Source organism: Thermobia domestica, chromosome 4 (genome assembly GCF_964235325.1).
Source record: "Thermobia domestica chromosome 4, izTheDome1.hap1.1, whole genome shotgun sequence".
Taxonomy (NCBI): domain Eukaryota; kingdom Metazoa; phylum Arthropoda; class Insecta; order Zygentoma; family Lepismatidae; genus Thermobia; species Thermobia domestica.
Genome location: NC_137457.1, coordinates 243,486,028 through 243,499,627, shown reverse-complemented (window position 1 = coordinate 243,499,627; position 13,600 = coordinate 243,486,028). Strand labels below are relative to the sequence as shown.

The following is a 13,600-nucleotide window of genomic DNA, read 5'->3' as shown; positions in this document are numbered from 1 at the left end:
CCAAAGGCGCGTACGCTAACCGCTTAGCCACGAAGAATCTCGCCATACTATTTGAAACTTCACATTCTAGCTCTATAGCTAAGTATCACTTAAAGAAATAAAATCTGTCCGAAAACAACACCTACATTTTTAATAACTTGTTTCAGTTTCAACATTGTACTATTGCTTTCATCAAACATACTATATAATATTTTATATCTTATATCTTATTACGTCTTACATCTTATTAGATCTTAGATATCGCCTACCTTCCAAGAGAAGCGTATGTTTCTTTATATCTACAAAATTGAGCTTAATCGATATAACTGTGCATTAAAAGATGACTGAACAAACATATACGGTAACTAGATGAGTTCACCACAAAAGTGAATCGAACAAATTTGTGTATTCGGTAGAGCTAATTGAGCTGTATAACATATTGTAAAAGCAAAACTCATCTCGATTGGTTTCTTTGAGAAAATCGATCATAAACATTTTTTTCCAAATCTCGAAACTAGACTATGAAGAGAAGTTTCCAACACTGCATAACAAAGCACTTCTAGCTATTGCAGATCAGGAAATTTCATTGCTATCCGTCTGATAGTTAGTGAAATAATTAAACTTAAAATTTACGTATTGTTGGATACTAACAGTTTATTTTTTTAACAAATTCTCAAATTATCTTATTCAGCATAATTTTTGCAGTAATGAAAACCGTTTTCCAATCTGAACGTTGAATGAATCATTTATTATATTGCATATAATTTTCATAGCTAAATGAAATCCGAATATAATAGGTGATTAGAAGAAATATAGCCATGTATCCTTACCTGATTCTGAGGGTATCGTGAGAAGTAAAAGTAGTTCAATAAAATCTATATCACGTGCAATCTGGTCATGTAGCACCATCTAGTAATCTTCGAAGCAGATTACTTGAAATATGGGCCACCTATTTGTTATTGAACTCCGAAATATCAGATTCATTTACATCCTGTTCACCTTTTTAACCCTTATATGAGCATGTATTAATAATAAATCAACAGTTTATTTCCAAACATAGTCTACATAAATTTTAAGGTAATTTATGCATTCACCGTCAGATGGATACCAATAAAATTTCCTGTAGTTCGCAACAGCTAAAAATGCTTCATTATGCAGTGTTGGAAATTTCTCTACAATATCTAGTTTTAGAGATTTGGGGGAAAAGTTTGAGACTAATTTTCTTAAAATCAAATCAAGTTGGGTTCTTCTTTTACAATATTTATGCGGCTCAATTAGCTCTATCGGATACACGAATTACTTAGACTGACCTTCCAGTAGAACTCATTTACTTCCCGTATTAGGAATACACTGAAATCTACTCTTTCATTAATTTTACTTAGCTATAGCCGCATTGCCTATGACCGAACATTTCACTAGACGATATGTGGAATCAAACATTAAAAATAATTAATTATTTTTTCGATTGTACAATCTAAAGATTCTTTTTAATTGCGAAAAATAAATGGGTCGATGTCAATTTTCTTTTGAATTAAGAATGCAACTTACTTTTAAGTCAAAGATTCCTGTAAAATCTATTGGATAAACACATTAAGGAATTACATACAAAATAAGTTTAAACTCGAGGCCTTTTTCCTCAGTTACACTGATTTTAATTTATACTTTTTTTAAGGGAGTACGTAAGATAAAAGAATAATTCTTTTCGTTAACAATACTTTTTGTAATAGAATGCAGTGTACAAACCATGTTAAACACACATTATAGCCAAGGTGAAAGAGACAATGTGTATGACAAGCGCAACATATAGCATTTTCTTATAAGTACAAGAAACTGAAAAAATTGCAGCGTTAAATTTTTTTACAAAAGAAATAATAAAATATATTTCTGGCATGTAAAGAAATGTATAAAAATTTAGAATACATAAAATAAAAGTATAGCTAGTGTATTGCTGATTCAAAAAGACAGGAAATTATTTATAGCTTAAAATATATGAGCGAATTTTTTCTCCATCGAAATAAAAATACATACTTTGTATAATAAGCTCTTGAAAAGCATATTGTGTAACAAATATTTTCTTATTTCCTTTTCATCTAAGTCTTCCGACGTGAAAGTTGGCAACTTGTAAATGCTCTTTCCAATTATCATAGCTGAAACAGTAAAACAAATTATATAGTATTTTTTAAAAAAATAACAAATGAGATGCGTTTCACATTTGTCACTCTACGGAAGATTTCCAAACTGTGCAAATTCAATATTGAAATCAGAAATTATAGATCTACAGCTACCAGCTACAAAAAGAGGATAATGTGAGAGATAAAACCTGTTCATATGACGCTGAATCCATATCAAGAACAATTATTCGTTATCTCTCACAATTTCTACTACTAGTGTTTCCGCGAAGCCTTCGACTCGCTGTACACTATAGGTTAATATCATTCTGGATTAAAAGTTGAAATTGTTTACAGTTATCTTTTTCTTTTTTTCTTTTTCTTTTTCTTTTTCTTTTTCTTTTTCTTTTCTTGTTTTTAATTTGCCTACCAACTAACTTGTGGTTACACAAATGTTAATGCTCAAATCTAAACATAGTTACGCCCCTTCTCTTACAAATAAACATCGAAGCACGTTTATGTTCAGTATCAACCGTATTTATTTCCAAATAACTTGATTGAAACAATACAGTTTAAGTTGATCCTTGGTGCAAACCCACTGCTATTTCAAAATCCTATGATTATCCGACATTACTCCTAACGTTAGTTTTAATAAAAATTATGTTCTTTCTGTACCAGCTGAATTTGGTAGTTCCAACGATACTGACGAAAGAACATGTATGAGCCAATCACGCACTTTCCCTAGCAACTGTATAGTCATATTAAAAAATAATAATAATGCCCACCATGCCATAATGGTAAGGGTTTAACATGTAGACTTGATGATAGACTTGCTGAGAGGACTGTGAAGAGACTAAGAAAGTACGACTTTGTTCACAAACAATCCTTACTAGATGTTACAATGTAGAATTACAGAAGAGAAGTGGCAGTTCAAGTTTTCCGAATGCAAACGTTTTGCTGTATTTTGAAGCTCTATTAATTTTGTTTCCGGGCTGAGAAGCATAGTCTTGAAAATTGTGTGCAAGTACGAGTAGGCCTATATCAAATTTTATACTATTTACAATTTGTTCCTTAATTTATTATTGTTTTACTTTGAGGGAAAAAATCTTAATTAGAAAAGAGTTTGGAGAGCTGTTTCCAAAATACGGTTCTTCTATTAACTAGCAAATATTAGTGTATTTATAAACTGTTGTTTGATTTACTGTTTCTATTCAGACATTGTTGTGATAGCTTGTTTTTGTTGTATTTTCTTTCACTATTTTTTACGATTTATATTTCATTTGTTGAAATCTAATTGCATAGTAACATCTCCCATACAGCACATAATGACATATAAATTTACAACATGCTGATTTAATAAGAAAAGTCATTTGATTTGATATTAGTAAGTTTTGAACATAATATTTACATGATTACTTTTGTTTTATTTTGAACATATTACTTAATTATTGTCGATATTTGGATTATACTAATCCAATCACTGACTTGAATATCTGGTTGTTTCTTGCGACTAATATACTTTTCAGTTTTTTTCAACTTAAAATTTTAATAATACATTTGTAGAACAGAGGTAGCAGGATAGGTATTCGTAGATCGAGCAAATGTAAAATGATTCTGGATAAGAGTAGAAAGTTTTAAAGCTTGTCATTGTGGTAATACTAAACTGTTGATAAATGTGTATGGGTGTGTGCATTTGTTTATAGTTGTATGCATTGTAGTAAGTAGAAAAAACAAACACTTATTATTGTTGTAACGTTTTTGCGCTTCTTAATTTAGAACTTGTAATGATGAAAACACGGAGAAAAGAAGTGGTTATAATTTTTTTTGAGACTAAAATTATATTTAAAAAATCATAACTCATGCATTCAGTTTGCTTTTAATTTAAAAAGAAAAGAACACATTTCACCTATGCTGAACACCAATAATATTCTGACAATATTAAGATGAAGGTACTTGCATTATTGCTGTTTTATTCATAAAATCTTGGTATTCATATATCGATGAGATATTTATCGTTATGTGACTCATAATGGTAAAAAAAAAAAAAATGACATATCAGACACAGACTAAAACAAGTAGAGACATGTGCATCAGTACAAGGGGCATGGAACGCATTGTCTAAAACAATTAAAGACCAGCAGTCATTTTATGTTTTTAAAAATAGTTTAAAAGCTGACTTATTCAATAGCCAGCTATTATGTCTAGTAACAATGATATGTATAATTTGGCCTAACACTACACAGAGTAAATATTCCTTTTTCTCCTTTCTTTTACCTTACTTCATTTTATATTTCACTTACTTTAAATCTATCATAGATTTAAATTAGTTTTAATTATTTGTTTGTAACTTGTGTTTACTTTTACCATTATGAGACATTCATGAATCACGTAATTGAATAATGAAAGAAATGGCAGAAGTACAAAGAAGAAGGGTGCGATTGAAATACTGGAACCAAATAATGGAAGATGTATCAAAGAAAAAACTACAACGAAATGAAAACCTGGATCAGGACAGGGAAGAAGTCTCAAACCAGTAGAGACGATCTAAGAAGAAAAATTAGAAAAAAATAGCTTTCGAATGTGTTCCATATAAAAATATATTATGGGGAAGCGAAAGTCATGCAACGAGAAACCTTCTTTACTCTGAATAACAATAGTATTTTAGTTTCTTTGTTAAATTTTACTTTTTCTTTCTTTTTTAATGAAACATTTACGGAGATAATAACTTTCAATATAGGATAGAAGTAGATGCACAATATAAAATTGTATTAGTACTTAAGAAAATATAGCATCATTATTTCTTGAGATTTGTAGTGTAGTTAGAATTTTTTCAGGGAGGCCAATGAAGGGCCCGAGAAAATTTTGAGAGGGCCATCTCCAATGAATGAAAAATTTGTGTGTGTGTGTGTGTGTGTTCAAGGTGAATGTTTTCGTCTTTGTTGTTCATGATTTTACTCTTTAAAAAAACAATATATATCGGGTCATCCCATAAGTAATGACATTTTTTTGTACCGTGAGGAAAATAACGTTAACTTACCTGGAACACTACCGTTAGCTAGGAAAATAGCCTCCATCGGACTCCACAACACTGCCACTTATCAACGACATGTTGAATCTCACACTGAAAGAAGTCACCGGTTTAGGAGGCAAAGAACTGAGCCACTGTTTGTCGCACCTGATTATCATCTTGCATTGTTTTCCTGAAAAGATGGTTTTGCTAGCTACGAGAAAGACAGTAGTCTGTTGCTGCAAGAGCAGATGAAAACGCATTTTCTCCCAGTCACATCCTTCGATTTTAGCAAAGGTCCTTTTTGCCGTATATAAGCCCACGTTATCACTGTGGATAAGCACACCCTTGCGATGAACCATAGCAAGCCAATTCTCCGACAATGCAGTGTGTATGTGTTCAAACTGCTGAAAATTAGTTGTCTAGTTACGTTGCAAAATCTCGAAATGGATTATCCCATGAATATCCCACCATACGCTCAACATTACTTTACAGAAGTAGAGGTCCTACTTTGGCACAATTTCTGCCCCCTCCCCCTTTAGATATCCACAGACTTTTGCATGTAATGTTATAATAGAGCAACCACTTTTATCTCTTATCACCATTCTGTCCAGAAATTGTTTCACGCCTGTGACAGATATGCAGGGAACTGCAGATATTCAGTCGCTGATACTTCTGTTGAGGTGTTGAGTTACCCGTTTGCTGACTTTCAACACGTACCTAAGGTTCTGTAGATAACGATGAATGGTCGAATGGTGACATGGAGTTTGCTTACCAGTTATTCAACAATTTGCATTGAATTTCTTTTCATCTCTGCTCGCAGGGTCGTTGTCAAACTGCACAGGTCTCCTTTCTCGTGCCTTATTTGTGTGGTTGGTGTTACCAGACCGAAACCTTAGTCCACACATCCACAGCACCTTCACCATATACGGCATTGATGTTTCGTGCCACTGCTCTGACTGAATGTCGCTGACGAAATTCATATAGCATGATAGCATTCATATAGCGTGTGTCCTTCGATACTGCCATGATCAAAACACAAACCTCAATTCCAAAACCTATAGTAGACCGTTCTGCTTTTACATACTACTGTGCAATGAATTGCTCTATATGACACGACTTCTTCACTGTTCGCTCGTCAGATGGCGTGATTGGAGTGGTCATCGAAAAAAAACACATTACAGGATGAGCAGTATTGTTCAAAATCAAAATAAACACTATTAAGTGGAAACATGTCTTCGACGAAAATAAGGATCACGTTGAACATAGGTTTCACCGTATCTTGTTCAGTTTTTTTTTTCTTTTTCTCTTTGGATTAAAAAAAAATATTTTTAAATGTAATATTAATATTCCGCTTGTTTTCCATTTTACAGAGCCGCATCAACGGAATCTGAAAATGTTCCTGATGACTTACGTTGGAAAGCTTCAGGAATGAGGGGTGGTCCACAGAAGAGAAATACAAGCTTATACCGTAAGAGTTTATCTCTGGAACAAACATCGTCAGTACCAGAACAGGTAATAATTCAATGGCTTGTCTGATAAGCTTTTCATATTTTATTATTTATTGTAATTTAATATTTCATAATTGCCTGTTATTATTTCTCTCAACTAATTAAATCACTAGTAACAACTGGGAAAGTTTGGATTATAAATTTCTCTATCTTTTGGTTTACAAAAGAAACGAAAGTTTCTTTGTAGTTTTATTCTTCTTATTATTAAAAATTACAAAAAAATGAAAATGAAATCTTTAAGTTTTATGTCCCATGGTTATGCCGGCTAGGCTAAAGGAGACGGTGATTATGAGAATTGAACGAAATGGTGGAATGAAGAAAGTGGGAGGAAATGGGCAAACCTCAAGGAAACCTACGCACATGGTGTTTGTTCACCAGAAAGTTCACTTGGCGTGAGCTGGGATCAAACCAAGGACACTACGCACCAGAGGTGAACGTCTACCACTGAGCCATCGCGGCCCCTATTAAAAGTTACCTTGTCGAAACTTTTTGTGTGTGTGTGCCCACAATCAGAATCGCAACCAAGGCGGACAGACGAAGGAGTGCTTCGAGTGCTATGTTATGAAAGGGTATCCAAAGAAAATACAAATAGTAAAGCATTAAAAAGTAAGTGGAATATTCACTAAAATCATAATTTATTATACATTTCGAAAAAAAATATGCACTTTATATTGTTATTTAATCATATCACATTTCTGTTTGGTGAAATATCAAAAATATTTCAATTTAACACCTATAATTTCAAACAAGAAGATTTCTTAGGCATATATTATGACATCAAGGAAACAAGTGTAATAAATTATTACTGTACTATAGTCAATGAAGCTATTGAGCTTTTATATAATTCATTGTATCCTATATTAGACAAACATGTACCTAAGAAATTAACTAATTATAAACAAAACTATGAAAATCCATGGATGATTCAAGAATTAAAATTACAAGTAAATAAGACAACCAAATATTTATCAATGCCAAAGAACAAATCTAAGTTATCCGAGATACTCAAATCTACAAAAAGTTGTTAAAAAGAAATATATTAAAGCAAAAAAAAATCAATATTATTTAAAATTGATTTAGTATTTACAAAAAGAGCTCATATTCTTTGGATACTTTTTAAAAGTTCTGCCGTAAAAAAGTATCACGGTAAATTAACTACAATGACACATTAGGTATTGGTGCAGTTGAAATTGTTTAAGCATTTAAGAAAGTGTTTTGTGAAAGTTTTAAATTAGAATTAAGTCAATATGTATTGTTTAGGAATACTTTAGTAATAGTGCTTTATTTAGAATTCTTATCATTAACGAATTAAATGTAATCGAACTCAAATCATTAAAATAGTTATTACAAACACCACCCCAGCTTCAGACAATATTCCGTATTATATAATACAAGCACGTGGGAATGACTTAGTAACTATTTTGGCAAATGCATTTAATACTTCAGTACATACTGATATACTCCCTTCAATACGGAAATGAGTGTACGCTGACCCAATACATAAATCAGCTGAGGCTGATCAATGGATTTTAAAAAGTATTCGAATTGATAATACTTTAACATTTATATTTTAAGTAGCTCAAATACCCGTTTTTCGCACGGGAAGGATAAGGTTTATTCAATATATCATATTTGAAGTGAAGAAATGAGTGAAGGAAATAAATAACGAAAAACAACGCCTTAGGCGTTGCCCCTGTTAGTTTCCGGATCAGGTGCCAAGTTTTTTCTTGAGTAAACCTGCCAAAAGCTGCCACCTCCATCGCTCAAATGCCATGGAGAGCTCACCACTCAGCTTAACGACCCTCAAAACTATGAATTCGACAATAATATCGGTCATTTTGAACATGCTACTTTAGACACCTCTAATTCTTCATGATGATGGGTGCTAAAGTTGGACTCCAGCAGCATCTGGAGCGTCACTATTCATCTCAGCAACTCCGTAAACTATGTATTCGACACAAATATAAGTAATTTTGGACATGTTATTTTTCACGGCCCACAACTCCTATGACGATGGGGGCTGAAGTTGGACTTGAACGGCGTCGGTAGTGTTACTATTCAGTTTACCAGAAAACTATAAATTCAATAAATTCAATAGACAAATTAAATCAGTCCTTTCCGGTTATTTTTACATTACACCTCCTTTCCTCTAGGGCATCTTGCCCCTATAGTATTTTTTCCAGATTGTAAGTCATATGTATATGTCAGTTTGTTTTAGAAATGGGTTTATTTGTTTGGTCTATAAATAAACCTTAATTACATACCCAGTTTCATCTGACCATTATGAAAAATACGTGAGATATTCTATAATTCACATAAATTTTAAATCACCTTTTCCGCTTTGCAGTCCCTCCTCTCCCATTAGGATACAAACCAAAACTTTCTATATAGTCTATTGTTTCTTCCAAACTATAGTTTCTTCGATAAAATCACATTGATGTATGCGAAATCAACAGTCTAGATTTGTATACTGGAAAAACACATACAGAGAAATAAACATTCATTTTTATATATAAGAACTATTTTGAATGAATAACAATATAGATTCAATAAGGTAGGTCAATCGTAACTATTTTAATTCACTTTTCAGACTTCACATACTATGCACTTAAAAAAAAAAATAAGCTGTAAGTCGATGTAATATATATATATTTCAGAAGCTTTTGATTCTATAAATCACAAATATGTTATTACCAAGTTATCAAATATTAGTTTGTCTTTCTTGTGCATTCATTGGTTCGAGAGCTATTTATCAAATAGAACATACAGAATTAAAATTGGTCTTATAATTCTAGTACAGGTATACAAGATGGTAAAAAAAAATATGTATATAACATAAAACGTAGTGCTTTCTGCATAGAGTATGTTTTTGTTTCAGGTTTCAATATCAAGCAGTTTGTGAATTATAGCAGAGCAACTGAAATGTCAATATATATACTGTATATAGGGCCGGATCCAGGATGGTCTGAGGGGGTGCACCAATTACTACCAAAATAACCAACCATACTAACTCTTCAAAGTGACATGTGACAATATTCTTTGCCCCTAACACTGATGCATAGAACGGGGAAAAGTATTTTAAAGAGGATCGTAAATGGAATGCAGGACAAAAATGTCCTTCTCTTCTCCTGCCTTCCGTTTTCTTCCCTACTTGACAAATATTGTATTATTTTGCTTGGTGAATCATTTTCCTTCAACCTTCAGAAAATCAACTTACACTATTGCTTTTGCAAAACTTCCCTTTTTTTTACGCTCCAAACCGAACATGATGGCAGAATGTTTCGGAATGTGTTGTGTAGCATTGAGTACTTCACTGAAACATTAATAAGTATCTCGACCGATCCAATTTATAATCTCATATAGCCGCTGGTTCGGAATTGAAATAGCATCTCAATTAGAAAAAAAAAAGTCTCATAGGTAATCAACCTGAACTCCATCAAAGAAAGAAATATTGACTTGGTTTAATCGAAGCGTCACTTTTCGGTATCGCAATCATTATATGGCTTGAGAAAAATAATTAGAGAAAAACTCCCCCCCCCCCTAAAAAATGTAATTGCGAGTGACTCTGAAACAGTGAAAATTTACAGCAGCAGCGTACCTGAAAACCTCCCAAAATAATAATAATAAAAAATAAAAAATGGAAAGGCAAATAGTTAATCTTATAGCACTCTACTCTCTCTCGTTCATACAATTAAAAAAAAAAAACTGGTTGGTGAATGAAAGAACATAGCAGTTAAACAGATAAATTAATTTTTTGGGACAGTTTTACTTAGCTTCAATTTTTAGATTTAAGTTACAATATACAATTAAATGTAGACAAACAATAACAATTTATAGGTAACAATTACGGTTCTTTCAACGATTTTAGTATAGTATCAGAAATGGAATTCACTGTATATAAATCAATTTAATTTGGCCCATAAAATCAAACTTTTATAACCAATATAGAAATATTGGAAATCGCTACAGTTGCTATTGTCACTGCTAGCTTCTCATTTTAGAAAGTGTATATATGTATATTTACAACGAAGGGGGGTGCACGTGCACCTTTGCATTCCCTAAATCCGGCACTGTATATACTATATACATATACAGTGCACGACACATTCAAATTTAACCTAGCAGGTATTTTTTACTTCAACAAAAATGTGTTTTCTAATTCTTTAAGACAAGTATGTTTCAATATAGAAAAAACGGAAAAATGAAAAATGGCAATGCAACCATCATTGCGTGACGACATGGATTGAACCACTTTTTAATTGACTGGATCTTAGTGATTAGTTGAATGGTTACTTTTAAATTGCATTGTACTGAACATCTTGATCAAAGTTCAAAGATTGTACCGAAAATTACAACCGTTTTAATTTTATTTCTCTGTAGAACATATGGAAGGCTGAAGATGGAGGAAGTAACACCAGTTTGCAATCGTTAGAAATGGGATCAGAAGCTTCTTTCGACACCAGATTTCTAACTCTTCCGCATAGAGATCCTAGTCTAGACAGGTAAGGACAGTTGTCGGATTGTAACAGAATACTCAAGTATGCAACACCTCTTTAATGTTAAACGTATAGTATACTTAATAATACAGTATGGACATTTACACGAGGTTGGACGAAACATACCACTAATTTAAAAATGAATGAAATGAAATTTTTGAGTTTTACGTCCCACGGTTATGCCGGTTAGGCTAAAGGAGACGGTGATGATGAGAGATGAATGAAATGGTGGAATGAAGAAAGTGGGAGGAAACGGGAGAACCCCGAAAAACCCACGCACACGGTGTTTGTCCACCACAAAGTTCACTCGGCGGGAGCAGGGTTTGAACCCGAGACCCCAAACACCAGAGGTGAACGCTCACCACTAATTTACTTTCAAATATTAGTAAGGATATGTTATCGTTTGAAAACTCTGGTATTAGCATAAAAGTTAAAGAAATACTAATAGTTATCTTCAGCAATCCTTAAACCCTAAAATGAACACAATCTATATATATATATATAGAATAACAGTCCTTTTCAAATTTTGGCTTTGTGCATAAATTATATCATACGTAGTATAATCAGAAAGTATCCGACTGTTGGTTCAGAAAATTTGAATTTTTTGTTCGAAAGTTTGAAATCTTTATTCCCTTACAAGCATTTGTCACAGCAATCATGCCACTGTCACAAGCATTTTCGCAAAGGATTTTTGGGAATTTAGTGTTTTTTTTTTTAAATTTTTTTAAGGCGTTCCACATAAGATCTCGTAATTCAAATTAGGTCCAGCCCTAGACATCTTCAGCTTGGACAACAGTAAATATTAGAGGAATCCGTGACGGGAAATAAGAAGCGTGAAGAAGCATACCAGATGAATATTGTGTTTGGCTTAAAAACTGAAAACATATGTTTTCGGGATGAGTTTGAAAAAGCTATATTCGAGATTAGGAATTGAAAGGCAACGGGGATAGATAATATACCAATCGAATTCATTAAGAATATGGGAGACAAGGGCAAGAAAGGATTGTTTCGACTCTGTAATCAGATATATGAAATGGGAGAGTGGTCAAAAGACTTCCTGAGGACGATCGTGATACCAATGGCTAAGAAATCGAACCCAAAGATATGTGAAGATTATAGAACTATTGGTCTCATATCTCATGCAGTAAAAATAAAAGCAAAGATGGGAATGGCGAAAGAAACCTTTAGAGGGAAGAAAATACTATTTTGTGGGACCTTGAATAAAGAGTTAAGAAAAAGACTGATAAAATACTTCGTGTGTAGTATTGTACTGTATGTGGCAGAAACATGGACATTGGGGAAAAATTATGAAAAAAACTTGAAGCTTTTGAAATGTGAGTGTGAAGTGAATGGAGAGAATTTGCTGGGTCGAGTGGAAAATCAATGAGAGGATGTTAGAAATGGTAGGGAAAACAATTTTAGGTATTATTAAGAAGAAGAAGAAGAAAAAGAAGAGAAACTGGTTGGGACATTGGCTAAGAAGGAACTTATCATGAAGGACAAACTAGAGGATATGTTAGCAGAAAAGAGAGGGAGGGGCGAAGAAGATTAAAATCAATGGACGATATCAAACCAGAAAAATCTTACTTAAAGACGAAGAGGTTAGCGGAAGATCGTGGAGCATGGAAGCTTCTCAGTTAAGGCAAGTGACCTGACAATAATGGCAGAATACTTATGATGATGAGGAGGATTATTAAAAACCTGAGACAGTAGTCGGGATCCCATAAATCGTTGCCTATAAGTTCAATGATTTATTCTGTATATCATTAGTAAAGTGACTATGAACCACCAGGTGTTTGGTCTCTTAAGGAGTGGTCGTGACACACAACCTTCCGCGAATTAAAAAAAAAAGTCAAGATGATTTTCGATTATCTTGTTGACGTGCAATTTTTTTCCCTTCAGTAACGGTGGTATTAATGCTTGAAACCTACTGAACGTTCTGAATGGACTAACCTTGAGTAAAGTCAAACTTGATACAGTAACGCAGAAGTATTTATTTCATTTCGCAGCAACGTTCACAACTTTCATTCACTCACATGCTGGTTAACAATTATTGACAGCCTTTCCGAATTGATAAAATTCCAGACACGACACATCTTGACAAGAAAATATTTTCTTTGCTTCATTTATTTTCTCCAGGAAAAATAAATAAGCTTGGATACTTTTTGAATAGATCGCATACACTATTGCTTATAAAGTTAAGTTAAAGATATAGCTTTAGATATTGCTGAATGAGTGTTGGGATCTTGTATGAATCCTTAAGGAAGTATAAGTTGTGAGGTAATTTCAACCTAGATTTCTTATCTGCTTTCTCTTAGAAACAACAATATTCTGACACTTCGTCATTATTTCTCATATAGAATTTGAGTCACAATTTTTCTTAGATTATGCAATACTCTCAGGTTATAAACTTTAAGATATGAAAGCTTCGTGTACTTTAGTAAGCATTTTGAAGCATTGAAAGTTTTGTAGGTATGAATTTCAAATCATATTAATATT

At 32.9% G+C, this 13,600-nt stretch overlaps 1 protein-coding gene across 6 annotated transcripts in view; it reads left to right on the top strand.

The window, feature by feature from the left end:
* Positions 1 to 13,600, top strand: part of LOC145683952 (uncharacterized) — a 304,183-nt gene that overhangs the window by 268,594 nt on the left and 21,989 nt on the right. For all 6 annotated transcript variants that reach the window (XM_081755666.1, XM_081755665.1, XM_081755663.1 and 3 more), the window contains 2 exons: positions 6,468 to 6,609; positions 10,986 to 11,107. In XM_081755666.1, the coding sequence (XP_081611792.1) occupies positions 6,468 to 6,609; positions 10,986 to 11,107 (264 nt within the window). The remainder of the gene's footprint in view (positions 1 to 6,467; positions 6,610 to 10,985; positions 11,108 to 13,600) is intronic.